The sequence below is a fragment of the Salpingoeca rosetta genome (genome assembly GCF_000188695.1).
Source record: "Salpingoeca rosetta unplaced genomic scaffold supercont1.13, whole genome shotgun sequence".
Classification (NCBI taxonomy): Eukaryota; class Choanoflagellata; order Craspedida; family Salpingoecidae; genus Salpingoeca; species Salpingoeca rosetta.
Genome location: NW_004754921.1, coordinates 1115750 through 1129724, shown reverse-complemented (window position 1 = coordinate 1129724; position 13975 = coordinate 1115750). Strand labels below are relative to the sequence as shown.

Sequence of the window (13975 nt, the reverse complement as noted above, 5' to 3'; positions counted from 1 at the left end):
CCAACCACGCCAACCCGCCTCGCTCGTTGTCTTGAAGGTGGACGTGCGTGTGTTTGGATTCTTTGCTTCTTGTTGTTGTTGTTGTTGCTGTTGTTGTTCTTGTCGTACTTATCTTCGTTCCCTTGGTGTGCGGCGCAATGGATGAGAAGACGCTGCGTCGCTTTCGCGAGCACCATCAGTCAAAGTTCGCCCAGCACACCTCACGCATCCAGCTACAGGTGTGATGTGTGCGTGTGCGCGTGCATGTGTGCGCGTGCATGTGTGTGGTGTTGTGTGTGTGTGTGCAGGTGTGTGTGTGTGCAGGTGTGTGTGTGTTGTGTGCGCATGCGTTCTCTCTCTCTCTGTCTCTCTGTCTCTCTCTCTCTTCTCTCTCTCTCTCTCTCTCTCTCTCTCTCTCTCTCTCTCTCTCTCTCTCTCTCTCTCTCTCTCTCTCTCTCTCTCTCTCTCTCTCTCTCTCTCTCTCTCCCTCTGTGTGTGTGCTTGATTTTGTTGCCCGAGTGGTCACTGTGTGTGGCCGGCTTCGCTTGCCTCATCTTGCCTTGTGCTATGTCACTTTGCCTTGCCTTGCCTTGCTCACGCACAGCACCGTCGAGAACAAGAGACGTTCGAACTGCTGAGGAAACGCGTCCACGACCCTCTTCAACAGGTAGCACGTGTGCTCCGTACACATGGTGCCTGCTGTTACATGAAGACGATGCGCCACACCACCACGGCCACTCTCATCATCTCGCCAAGAATACCCCTCCCCAACCCCAACTCCCAAAACACACACTGACGACATTGCTCGCTACGCTTGTGCAGCAGGATGCAGTGTCCACATGGCGGCGAGACTCCACCAGTGGATCGGTGAGATCACAGCACACACACACACACACACAGAGCTGTGTCTCGTTGACTGTCCCCCTCACCAACATGCCTCTCGTCCGTTTGTCAGCAGACTGGCAAGCGGCGTGCGAGTCAGACCACGACCGGACGGCGCGGTGCCGGCAGCACCAGCAGCATGGACGCGTCCCCAGCGTCCCTTGCATGGGACGCTGGATCTGCACAGTCGACCAAGCGCGCTGCACTCGGTGATGGCGGTGGTGCCGGTGGCAGGGGCTCGTCATCATCGGCATTGGCTGCAAATGCGGCCGGTGGTGCGACAAAGTCGCGAAAGAAGAGACAGCCAGCCACCAAGAGGGCAGCCGGTGGGCGTGCTCGAGGTGATCGTGGCCGAGGGAGGGGTGCACGTGCAAACCGCAGCAGCACCAGCGCTGGCGGTGCCGATGACGGGCTCCATGGGCTTGGATCGCTGCCCGCGCACGCCCAACCCTCGGACGCCGCCGCAGGCGTGTCATCATCATCGTGCGTCTGAGTCAATGTGTGTGTGTGGGTGGGGGGGGGTTCTGTCTGCGTCTGTGACTGTGGCTCTCTGTCTCTGTCTGTCTCCCTCTCTCCCTCTATCCCTCTCTGTCTGTCTGTCTGTCTGTCTGTCTGTCTGTCTGTCTGTCTGTCTGTCTGTCTCTCTCTCTGTCTCTCTCCACCCCCTGTCTCCTCGTGTCTGTGTACACGTGTGCTTTCGTCATGCACCCAATGCCGCTCCATACCTCAGTCCTGCACTGTCTCACAATCTGTCCGCCACAACCCACTTTCTCTCTCCTGACAACCTTGCTCTCCCCATTCTCCTCTTTGTCTCCCGCTGTAGTCTGCTGGGCCTTGATGTGCCAACCACAATGGGCGACATGGACCTGAATTCCCTCATCACCTCCGCCCTCACCTCCGACTCTGCAGGGTGAGTCGCAGAGATCTTGCAAACCAACAAGTCGTCTCTAAGTTGTGGCGGATGGCGTGTACACGTGTTATTGGAATCTGCCGTGACCGTGTCCACATGTTCAGCGGGTTGTTCCCACAGACCAACCTACTTTTGTTCAATCTCCTCTACACCGTTTGTGGCTGTGCTTGTGGTATCAGATATGGAGACCTGCTGGATCGCTTCGATCCCCACCCTGCCTCAACGCAAGCGTATGTCGCCCAATGCACACACACACACACACACACACACACACGTGCACGTCTTGCTTCATGCAATCTCTCGTGCCACTTTTATTCGTCCAGCGCCATGCATTCATTCACGCGCGTGCGTGCGTGCGTGTGTGTGTGTGTGTGTGTGTGTGTGTGTGTGTGTGTGTGTGTGTGTGTGTGTGTGTGTGTGTGTGTGTGTGTGCGTGTGTGTGTGTGCGTGTGTGTGTGTGCGTGTGTGTGTGTCATTTTTTCATGATCACAGGTCTCTCAACGACATGCTGTCGGGTGCTGCTGACCCTTTCTCCCGTGAGTGATGTGAAGTCTGTTGCTTTTCCGTTGTGAGCTGATGACATCCCTTGCTGTGTACCGTATGTTGTGGACATCATGCACACACACTCACCCACACACCCACACCCACACACACACACACACACACACACACACACACACACACACACACACACACACACACACACACACACACACACACACACTTTCTCTCCACTTTGGCAGTCGACAACGTGCTTGGACCAGACCCACTTCTTCCCCACAAGTGAGAGCGCACGTGAAGCCTGCAGCTCAATTCATTCCCCACTCCTTCTCTCTCTGTCTATCTCTCTCTCACACACACGCACAGACACACACACACACACTCTCTCTCTTTCTCTCTCTCTCTCTCACTCACTCACCCTCTTTCACACGCACACAAACATACATTCACACACACACACACACACACTGTGCCCATGCTACAACCTTGCTTGCCGCGTCTCGTGCCCACCTCTTGCTTCTGCTGTTGTGCTCATCACCCATGCACCTCCTCCTCTCCTTTCAGCGACGATCCATTGTCGGGCGTGCATTCAACGACAGCAGATGACTTTGCGCACCACCAGCACCACCAGCATCACCACCGGGACACGCAAAAGGAGGAGCAAGCACTTGAAGACGCCTTTCAACAAGCGACACCCCACCATCACCAACATCACGAACACCAACAGCAATACCAACACCAACACCAACACCAACACCAACAGCAGTCCGTCTTCTCACATGCCAGTGCAACGCTTCCGTTTTCCATTGCACCGTCCACCCTTGCGGGTACGCCCACCCCATCGTTTCAACACCAGCACCAGCACCAGCGGCAGCGTCATCTCTCATCCAGCTCCCAAGCACACCAACAACCGCAACACCAACACCCACATCCATCGCAGCACCAGCAACCACATGAACCGCAACGACAGCACCACCACCACCACCAGCAGCAGCAGCAGCAGCAGGCGGGGATGAGGGGACCTGACGTGCTGTCAGCGCTGCTTGGAGACGCCATCACCTCATCGCTTCACAGCAGCAGGCAGCACAGCCGCTTACCCTCAACAGCAGCAACACCAACAACAACAGTAACAGCAGCAGCAACAACAACAGCAGCAGCTGTAACAACAGCAGCAAACATCGCCACTTCCAGCTCCTCCTCAAGGGCTGCGGATGCGTTTCTTGAGCAGATGATGGGCGGTGACGGGCAGAGCAATGCGCTGCAGCAGCTGCTTTCGGGTATGCTCTCTCAACAGCAACAACAACAGCAGCAGCCACGCGCACAAGGGCAGCAGCAGCAGCAAGCGCAACAACAGACACGTCAGCAGCCGCTGCAAGGTCTGCAGTGGCAACAACCACAGGCACCATCCCCATCTGCACCACAACTGCAGCCACACCAATACCAACAACAGCAACAGCAACAGCCACGCCAGCAGCACCAACACCAGCAGCCCCGAACAGATGCTGCGCCGTCCACACCGGGACTGAGCGGGCTGTTGCCATCAGCAATCCTACAAATCATACAGCAGCAGCAGCAGCAACAACAACAACCACAACAACCACAACAACAACAACAACCACAGCAACAGCCAATGCAGCAACAGCCAATGCAGCAACAGTTGCTTCAAGCACTACTGTCATCGTCGGGCCAGCAACCCGTCAATCCACCAGACCAACAGCACCAACAACAGCAACAGCCCCTGCCACAGCACCAGCGACGAGGTCAGCCGATGCAGTCGCAGCAACCAATGCAGCCACATTTCTCCCAGTCGTCTCGCTCTTCGCTTCCGCAGCCGTCATCGGGTCAAGATTACCTCATGCATATTTTGCAGCAGCAGCAGCAACAGCAACAATTGCTCCTGCAACGCACGCAGCAGCACCAACAGCAGCAGCACCAACAGCAGCAGCAGCAGCAGCACAGGCGGCCCTGAGCAAAGTTTCACGTGTGTGCATTGTGTCTCTCCCCCGCCCCTTCAACTTTGTGACTGGCAGTTGACCTGCAACCTGAATGTGTGGTTGGTGGCACGATATGAGTATGCTTCATGCATCCTCCTCTTCTTTGATATGTGTATGCGAATGTATGCGAGTGTATTTGAATGTTTGCACAATTCTAGTGCGAGGTGTGCATTTGAGCACACCACCTGCAGTAACGAGTGTGTGATCCTGAGCGTTTGTTTTCATTGACTTCATATGTGCGTGTTTTTGCAACTGATAAACCCCGTGAGCAGCACGAGGAGCACACGAGCGCACGTTTTATTGTCACCTGAAAAGCGCAAGATCACACACATGTGCATGTGCTTTAAGACACCAAAGGAAGGTACCACACGCACACGCATACGCACAAACACACACACAACAGTTGGAAGAACAAGAGCACACACACGCACAAACACTAACACAAACACACGTACACACACGTATAACCCAACACACAACACCTAAAAGACACCATGGTCAGGCCATGGCAACTTGCTTGCTGGCACATGTTGATGATGATGTTTTGCGTTCTGGAAAAACAAACGCACACACTCGCCCACACCAGCACACCTTCGCACACGTGCACTGGCATGGGCGTGTTGTGGTGGGGTGAAGGAGACCGGTGGTGGTGTGATCTGGACATCTAGTCCACCTTGATCACAGCATAGATGCGGCGAACGAAGTAGAAGCAGCCGACAAAGCCAAAGGTGCCTGATCACAGGAGGAAAGGTGTCACAAGAAACGACGTGGCAGGTATGGGGTGGTGGCGAGGTGAGGTTGCAAGCGGGCGTATGAACAAAGGCAGGCAGAGGGGAGAACATCACACGAGGAGATACTCCGCCAACACACACACACACACACACACACACACACACACCTGTCATGAGGAAGAAGAGGAAGGAGGCAATGGTTGAGTATCCAAGATACAGGAACAGGTTCGCTTTGCCATCCACCTCCATTTGCCTGCAGTGTTGGTGTGGCGGAGTAAAAGTGTGAGTGAGTGTGTGAGTGTGTGAGTGAGTGAGTGAGTGAGTGAGTGAGTGAGTGAGTGAGTGAGTGAGTGAGTGAGGGAGTGAGTGTATCTACGCGCGTCCCGACACTCAAACAACACGGTGTATTGTCGGCAATCCGGGTTCTTGTAAAATACACAGAAGCCACCACCAGAAAAACAGCACAACAACCAAGTTCACTCCCCCCCCCCGCCACGACAACAATAACAACCATCATGCCGAACCTGAAGTAGAAGATGATTTCGTAGATGAGGAGATAGATGGCAGAGGCGCCGCCCGTGAGGAACGCGCGCCACCACCAGTGGTAGTTCTGGTCGCACGCGCCCAATAGCAGACAGCGGGGCGAGGGTGGGGGTACAGGTCGTTGGCGTGGTCGTGATGATCAAGGTAGTCGAATGAGAGACGCGTGGGGCGAGTCACGGCAGGAAGTGTGGCAGTGTGAGCGATAGCAGACGAACAAATCAAAACTCCTCTCTCCCAAAGCAAAGCGCACAAACAGCACAAGTCAAGCCACCATCACCATGAAAGCATAGCAGCATTAGCACAGCATGAACAAGGGCTGTACCTCGCTACAGAGGTGGAAGTAGCAGAGAAGGATGGTGGACTCGATGGTGGTGACAACGAGGATGAGGAATACCAGGAACAGGAAGCCAAACACGTAGTACAGCTTGTGGCCCCTGCGATTTCGAGCGCATGGCGCATTTCCCAGTGAGGTTGAGTGGGGTGCAACGTATCGCACGTGTATGGCGACGCATGAATGCCACACCTGCATCACGGAGGCACGGCTTGTGGCCATCACGCACACGCACACGTGCACACACACATACACACACACACACACACACACACACACACAAAGACACACACGCACAAAGACACACACGCACACACACGCACCAGATGCTTGTGAGGATGAAGAAGAGCTGGATAAAGATGCAGCCAAAGGGGAGGATGCCGCCCATGAGGATGGCCGGCAGCGTGCGTGTGTACAGCGGCTGCGGCGGAATCTGCCGCGGAATGTGATTCTTGCGCACAGGCTGCCATACAAACGTGCAGCACGTTGTGAGTGTGTGAGTGTGTGTGTGTGTGTGTGTGAATGTGAGTACGTGTGCATGTGTGGGTGAGTGTGGGTGCGTTAGACGGTGAGGTGTTGACAAGGTGCACGTGCATGTTTGTGTGAGTGACATTCAGCAGCTGCAGCCGTGTGGACATACTCTGCGGCACCGCGGCCCCAGTCAACTCACGTGCTCCAGGGTGGCCTTCTTGTACCCAAAGTATGCACCAACGAACGTCTGTCAAGGGAAAAGGCCGGGGGTGGGGGGTGGGGCAGAGCAGGAAACATTGAATGATGGATGCCTGACCACAATGAAACAGAGCCAGGTGATGACGCATCACACACACACACACACACACACACACACGCATCACACACACACACACACACACACACACACACACACACACACACACACACACACACACACACACACACACACACACACACACGCATAAAACCACGCAAGAGCCATGGCGCAGGGCAACGCACGAGGGGCACGGAGATGAAGAACCAGAGGACGGCGAGGACGACGAGCGTTCCAAACGGAAGCGCCGCAGAGGAGTGCTCCGCCCACAGCAGCTGGTGGTGGTTGGTCGTGATGGTGGGTGGTGTGGTGATTCAGGTGTCAGGGATGGCAGCAAATCGCGGTGGATGTGGTGAGCACAGCGGGCACGATACGAAGGGGACGCTGACAGGCGGCAAGGTAACAATGACGACATCTAAAGCGACCAATGGACACGCCATCCACAGCAGAGACGTACGAGGTTGAGGATGAAGAAGAGACCGAACACGACGCCAGGTACAAACGTCGCCGTCATAATCGTGTTTGTCTTCCACTTCTCTCCGCCAAACATCTGGTGACAGGGTGATGATGTTGATGGGCAGGGAATTGAGAGTATGATGTGGTGTGTGTGTTTGGGAGGGAGGGGGGAGGGATTTGAGAGGCGCAGATCGTGATCGGAGCATGTGGCTGTCTCTCGCGAATACTCATCCACACATGGAACACAGAATAACATAAACACACAAACACACACACGCACAAAAAAAAAACAACACACGCACATACACACACAAAAAAACACACACACACACACACACAACCACATGCACGTGCTAGACATCTGACCTTGTACATGCGGGCAGAGACGTAGCCAGAAGGGGTGCCGAGGCAAACCCACAGCGTCACCATCGCCGTCATCAGACCACCGCGTGTTGCTGTTGGAGAGAGGGCAAGGGGAGAGGGAGGGGAGAAGGGGGTGGTGGCGGTGTGAGCGGTGGTGGAGCAGCGAATAAATATTGCAGGCAGACACGCACACACGTACACACATGTTCAGCAACGTACAAAGCACATACACAAACAAAACAAAACAAAACAAAACAAACCAAACCAAACCAAACCAAACCAAACCAAACGAGCACGCGCGCACACACACACACACACACACATACACACACACAAACCTGGAGAAAGGAAGCCAAGGCAGGCGAAGAAGAGGGTGATGACGACCATGCAGGTGAACTGGACCCCGGATCCGACGAGCACGGAGAGCATGAGCGGGTTGGTTGGCGTGCGGAACACATCGCCGTGGATGAGCTTCCACCCAAATTCCTCCTGCGCATCCTCCCGATCCTCAGCCTGGTGGTGGTGGTGGCGGCCGTAGTTGTGAGTGTGGGACGAAAGAAGCAATCAAGGCTGTGCTTACGTGCAAACACACACACACGAACAACCACGCACGCACACACACACACACACACACACACAACCACGCGCATAAAGACACACACACACACGAACAACCACGCACATAAGACACACACCTGCACACACACACACACACACGAACAACCACGCACATAAAGACACACACCTGCACACACACAGACACAGACAGACAGACAGACAGACACACACACACGTGTATGCGCATATTCAGCAACCCATGCAGCGGGGTGCATCTCCCCTCTGCCCCTCCCCGATACCACCCAGCAGCGGACCTGGTTGTAGCGGGCAATGTCCTTGTAGAGGGTGCGGACAAGGATGATGCCAAGCATGCCGGAGAGGAACAGCACAATCACCAGCGAGTTGATGATGGAGAACCACTGGATGCTCACGCCCTCAGCCGAGCGAAGATACGTGTCCCACCGCGACGCCCACTTGATGTCTGGCGGCAACCCGTGGTGCAGGTTTGTTTGGAGGGCGATGGAGATGCACGGTGAGGGGGATGCATTTGTGGTGGAGGCGCTCAAGTAGGCGTCAGCTTCGCGCAATGGTATGGCAAGTCAAGGAATTTCTCACCAGTGTGCATGCACGCACAGAGACATCACGTCACAACCACACACACACACACAACACACAAATGCACATGCGTCATCTTCGTGGCATCATGCACACGAAACGAGACACACACACCCTTACACAGACACACACACACACACCGCCAAAGCGTGCTCACCGCTCTCCTCAAAGTAGACGCCATATGTGAAGATTAAGTCGAGCGTCTCCTCCTCTGTGGCGTCCTTCGTTGGCATCTTCAGCTTGAAGGGCTGCGGGGGGCGGTTCGGGCTGCAGTCCAGCGCATCGGGCGATTCGTGGCGGATGGACCGCGGCTGCACCTCGACGCCAACCACGCGCGCACCCTGAAAAGGGGGTGGGGGTGGGGGTTGATTGTTTGGGGTGTGTTGTGGCGCGGGGTGGTGTGTGTGTGTGTGTGTGAGGGGGGGGGGGGTGTGGGGTGTGGTGCGGAGAAGAGGTCAGGGATGGGGCCTGGAGTTACGACGAAACGCTACACACATACACACACAGACACACACAGACAGACAGACAGACAGACAGACACACGCGCGCAACCGCCCACCTCAAACTCTGGGGACTCGTGGTAGCGGATGATGATGTCGACGTGGTTGTTGATGAACATCTCATTCTGGTACATGTTGTTGATGTTGCGAAGGGTGCATGCCGTGAGCGACTTCTCAGCGGCACCAATGGCGCAGCCGACGGGGAAGCCAAGGCGGTAGTACGGCTGGTCCTCGGGCCGGATCCCGCCCCTGGTTGTGGTGGTGGTGGTGGCGATGGTGAGGAAGGTAGATATGGTGGTGGTGGTGGTGGTGGCGGTGGTGAGGAAGGTTAAAGTGGCGAGGAAGACTGACAGGAGTGGATGACAATCGGTGTGCATCATGGTGCCACACGCATCACACCCATCGAAAACGCTGTATCTCAACAGGAACGCACTTGCAGTTTGATGTGCACTCCACAATGGGGAGGTTGTCCAGGATCCTGCAAACCAAACGCATTTCGAAGCGTGAACGACGATCATACATTATAAAACAGACAGCAGCCGCAAGCATCACACACACGCACACAAGTATGTGCACACACACACACACAAGTATGTACACACCCACCCACACGCACACACACACACACACACACACACACACACACACACACAAGTATGTACACACCCACCCACACGCACCCACACCCGTCATCATCATCATCACCAACCCCACGTCCACCACCATCATCACTCACCAGTGGTGCATGTAGTCCTTGCGGATAGCCATGACAATCTTGTTGTACTTGGAAATGTCCTTCTTGTTCGTGTTCTTGTACGTGCGCCTGCACAGCGGCTCGCACGTCTTGCTCCGTTGCATCTCAATCTGAAGAGAGGAGCAAGTATGATCGTAGTATGACTGAGTGATACCCGCTTCACACAGTGCGACAAAAGCCCATCCGTCCACACACACACACACACACACACACACACACACACACACACACACACACACACACACACACACACACACACACACACACACACACACACACACACACACCTCTGCAGGATGGGCGGGTATGCCACGCGCATGTTCGTGTATGAGGTGACAGAGGCGGATCTGGAGATGAGCCAGGTGCTGCGCGTGGACGTGATCGCCAGCGGGCCCGTTGTCCTGTACGCGCGCCACAAGCAGCAGCCATCGTACACCTCAAGCAAGTCCGTGCACGGCAAGTGCATTGGCAACCACATGCACCGGCTGTGTATTGGTCTTGATGGCGAGCGCGGATCGGCACTCAAGCCGGGGCCATGGTACATTGTAGTCGCCAGCAACACCCTGTTCAAGTGGGTGGAGGTGAAGGTGGCAGCGTCACTCCACACGCGCGACGACGCGGACGAACCGAACGTGGCGCTGCTTGGCCGTCTCTCCCTCTCCCAATCCAACGAGGGTGCACAGGGTGGCGAGGGTGCACAGGGTGGCGACAACAGCGATGACAGTAAAGACAGGAAGACGGATAAGATGCAACCACAGCAACAGCAGCAGTGGAAGCCGGAGGCACGGGTGGTTGCACGCACATCTGAATCAGCAACAACAGCGGGTATGACAGCCGCCACGCGTGCACCGTGTCCCGACTACGCACATGCGTGCAACCCACAGGACGATGAGAAGCGTGCAGGTGTTGCCCCTGACGGCGATGGCGACGACTGGGAAGTCGTTGATGTGGAGGTGCCCGCGCACGTCCCGAAACCGCACACACTCGCACGGTCCCGAGGAGGTGAGAGAAGCTCTGTGTGTATGTGTGTGTGTCGGTGTGTGTGTGTGTGTGTATCTGTGTCTGTGTCGGTGTGTGTGTGTGTCGGTGTGTGTGTGTGTGTGTGTGTGTGTGTGTGTGCATTTCGACTGTCTGAAACATCTGATGTACGTTGACTGGACCTTGTTGCGTTCATCTGTCATAACGTCGCAGTGTTCTGAACGCCACCGAAACCTCCTGCCCCCTTTCCCTCACCACCAATCCCCCCCCATCACCTCAGGCACGCTGTCTCGTGTTGGCGACAGCGACTTGATTGAGGACGAGCTGGACCGCCTTGTCGACGAAACGCTGTCGTGCACAACACACGCGGCACTGACTGCACTGCATCCCCGCTTCCGCGCGCTCATCGCCAGCGCCCACTTGAAGGACGACGCCAAGCTGTTTCTCGAGTCGTTCTGGCAGCACCACAGCACACGCCTGGCACCGCCAGCGACACCCAACGGTGTGTGTGTGTCTGTGTGTGTGTCTGTGTGTCTGTGTGTGTGTCTGTGTGTCTGTGCGTCTGTGTGTGTGTGTGTGTGTGTCTGTGCGTCTGTGTGTCCATCTGTGTGCCTGAATGTCCGTGTGTGTGTGTGTGTCTGTGTGCTTTCACCGCTGTGCATTTCCTCTCACATCTTTGCTGTGCTCACGGATCACGTCACGATCGCCTTGCTGTGTTGCAGAGGCGCCGCCAGCATATGCGGCGGACGACGATGAGGGCGATGGCCACGATCTCCCAGCGTACACGCCACACACGGCGCACGCAACCGCACCGCCACTCCACCAGTAGCACCAGCCTTTGCTCTGTTCATTGTGTGCGTGTGTGTGCGTGCGTGTGTGTGTGTGTGTGTGTGTGTGTGTGTGTGTGTGTGTGCGACTTGCATGCACTTTTCTATTGTCGTTGCCTCATCACTGATGGGTCAAACGTGCACTTCTCTGTTGTGCGGGCGTGTCATTTTCATTGTGGAGATGGAAATCAAGTTGGCGAAGTGTGAAAGTAACATGTAACAGCATTTTTGAGTAAACGCAGTCCAAGACACGAAAGCGAAACAGCAAGGCGTAACAGGAAAGGAAAAGCAAAGAGGAGGTGATGGTGAAGAAACGTCATCTCGTCATCATCATTTGTGTCCACTGTAACCGACGACAACACAAACGAGTTCAGCCTTGCCAGACGCCGGCGTTGACACGAGCCGTCAGACATCACGCGTACCCCAACTCCCATGTCTCCATCCAGGGCTGCACTACTTGATCAGGACGGGTGTTCCTTCGAAATAGCGGTTGGCGCGGCCGCCGCCCTGCGCAGACCCGTTCTTCCGCCGGTGCTCCGCCTCGTACGCGTAATACCGATCACGCACCCGTGGGCCTGGCATTGGGGATGCGTGTGTGTGTGTGTGTGTGTGTGTGTGTGTGTGTGTGTGTGTGTGTGTGTGTGTGTGTGTGTGTGTGTGTGAGTGAGTGAGTGAGAGAGTGTGTGTGCGCGCGCGCGCGTGTGTGTGCGTGTGTTTGCATTGAGCTAAGGAGAGCGACATACACGCACATACACACACATCAAGGAAGTTCAACACATGATAAATGGCGAGACAGCTGCAGCACTGGCTCTGGCATCAACACATCATTGCGCGCACCTTCCAGTCGAGGGCGTCAGCATCAACTTTCTCTGCTGGTGCGAGCCCGGCATCAAGTGTCGCATCGCTGGCATTGAGACCAAGCCATCCACGCTTGTTGCACCTGATGAGTTGGTCAGGGGGGAGGCAGGAGGGAAGGATGGGTGATGGACCATACGGAGAAGAGTGCCAAGTAGTTCTGAGAGGAATGACTATCGCACACAAACACATGCACACACTTTGGAGCAATGGATGGTGCGCCGTTTGACTCGTCGGACGAGTCGACAGCGATCATGCACACGCACACTTCCTCATCACGCATCAGCCGCGTGCGCTGGAGTGACGCGCCATCTGCACAGTGGCGATGGAGGTGGTGAAGAGGCGGTGAGTTGGAAAGTGTGGAGTGGGTGTGGAATGAAGAGGCACGTGCGCAAATAAAGACACGAGCGCACGAGCACAGTACCCCACAATACGGCCACAACGAGTCATTCATTTAACAACGGACGAACCGCGCAACAACAAAGGGCACAGCGTCGGATGAACACGTGAAGAGCACGACAGCATCGGCACTGCGCACATCAGCCCGGCCCGCACCAAACTTTGCGCGCTTGTGCTGGTCAGTCTTCTTGTAGTCGTCCTCGGTGACGCCATCAGGAAGAATCTGCCAGTACCCGTCCTGGTGGGCCATATATCCGCCCGCGCCAGCCAGCTTGTAGTTGATCTTGTCCTTCAGCAGCTCCTGTTGCAGGGACGACGGGTTGATGTGATGATGATGATGATGATGATGATGATGATGATGATGATGATGATGATGATGATGATGATGATGATGATGATGATGATGATGATGATGATGATGATGATGATGATGATGATGATGATGATGATGATGATGATGATGATGACGATGATGATGATGACGTGGCTTGCATGCATGAACACGCTGCGAGGAAACGCTCCCCATGATGATGGAATTAAACAGTCCTCACATCACTCACACCTACTCAATCGTCAGGAGAAACGCAAGGGTGTCGCAGACGCAGCCAACAACATCTACAAGCACGCGCACACACACACGCACACACGTGTACGTGCACGCGAGCGCACCTGTTGCCTGCCGCCCCTGAGTGCTTCACATATGGCCTTGAGCCGCCCGTTGCGGAGAAACGCGCCCATGCGGTGCGTGTCGTTGCAGTCGACAAAGCACTCCGTGCGCGAGAGCACGCGCTCCCCACCCGACGTGAGCTCAAAGGTGTGAAACGGACCCAGGTCACACGCACGCGCATCCATGTTGGCAATTTCCTGCGCGTATGCCGGTAGGAGGGACCGCTCTGCTTCCGTCATCCATTTGCGAATGACCACATATCCTAAATAAAGAAGAGGGATGGGATGTGTGTGAGTGTGTGTGTGTGTGTGTGTGTGTGTGTGTGTGTGTGTGTGTGTGTGTGTG

General features: G+C 55.4%; 4 protein-coding genes across 4 annotated transcripts; 2 read left to right on the top strand and 2 right to left on the bottom strand.

Moving 5' to 3' along the window:
- Nucleotides 1-137: 137 nt before the first annotated feature.
- Nucleotides 138-4540, top strand: PTSG_05676 (uncharacterized protein; the record flags this gene model as incomplete). The annotated part of the gene is made up of 9 exons (XM_004993488.1): nt 138-218; nt 584-646; nt 802-846; nt 935-1344; nt 1685-1771; nt 1951-2001; nt 2264-2307; nt 2515-2554; nt 2837-4540. 9 exons carry the CDS (start codon nt 138-140, stop codon nt 4239-4241), a joined length of 2226 nt encoding a protein of 741 aa, XP_004993545.1. The 3' UTR covers nt 4242-4540.
- Nucleotides 4476-10016, bottom strand: PTSG_05675 (transmembrane 9 superfamily member 2). Its single transcript, XM_004993487.1, has 15 exons — nt 9887-10016; nt 9584-9628; nt 9210-9399; nt 8808-8991; nt 8350-8516; nt 7816-7990; nt 7481-7569; nt 7116-7208; nt 6844-6933; nt 6542-6589; nt 6195-6334; nt 5863-5974; nt 5522-5607; nt 5165-5250; nt 4476-4998 (listed from the first exon to the last, which is right to left on the bottom strand). Exons 1-15 carry the CDS (start codon nt 10006-10008, stop codon nt 4931-4933), a joined length of 1695 nt encoding a protein of 564 aa, XP_004993544.1. The 5' UTR covers nt 10009-10016; the 3' UTR covers nt 4476-4930.
- A 184-nt stretch (nt 10017-10200) lies between these two features.
- Nucleotides 10201-11773, top strand: PTSG_05674 (uncharacterized protein; the record flags this gene model as incomplete). Its single annotated transcript, XM_004993486.1, has 3 exons — nt 10201-10906; nt 11163-11384; nt 11605-11773. The coding sequence occupies 3 exons, from the start codon at nt 10201-10203 to the stop codon at nt 11709-11711; spliced, it is 1035 nt and encodes a 344-aa protein (XP_004993543.1). The 3' UTR covers nt 11712-11773.
- Nucleotides 11774-11805: 32 nt separating this feature from the next.
- Nucleotides 11806-13869, bottom strand: PTSG_05673 (uncharacterized protein; the record flags this gene model as incomplete). The annotated part of the gene is made up of 5 exons (XM_004993485.1): nt 11806-12284; nt 12531-12649; nt 12765-12876; nt 13120-13264; nt 13633-13869. The coding sequence occupies 5 exons, from the start codon at nt 13867-13869 to the stop codon at nt 12163-12165; spliced, it is 735 nt and encodes a 244-aa protein (XP_004993542.1). The 3' UTR covers nt 11806-12162.
- Nucleotides 13870-13975: the final 106 nt, after the last annotated feature.

Coding starts and splice junctions, on each gene's coding strand:
- PTSG_05675 (XM_004993487.1), bottom strand. CDS start 10,008: ATGCAACGGAGCAAGACGTGCGAGCCGCTGTGCAGGCGCACGTACAAG. Junction 8,992..9,209: donor ACGAGTCCCCAGAGTTTGAG/GTGGGCGGTTGC, acceptor CCCCCTTTTCAG/GGTGCGCGCGTGGTTGGCGT. Junction 7,570..7,815: donor CCTTGGCTTCCTTTCTCCAG/GTTTGTGTGTGT, acceptor TCTCTCCAACAG/CAACACGCGGTGGTCTGATG.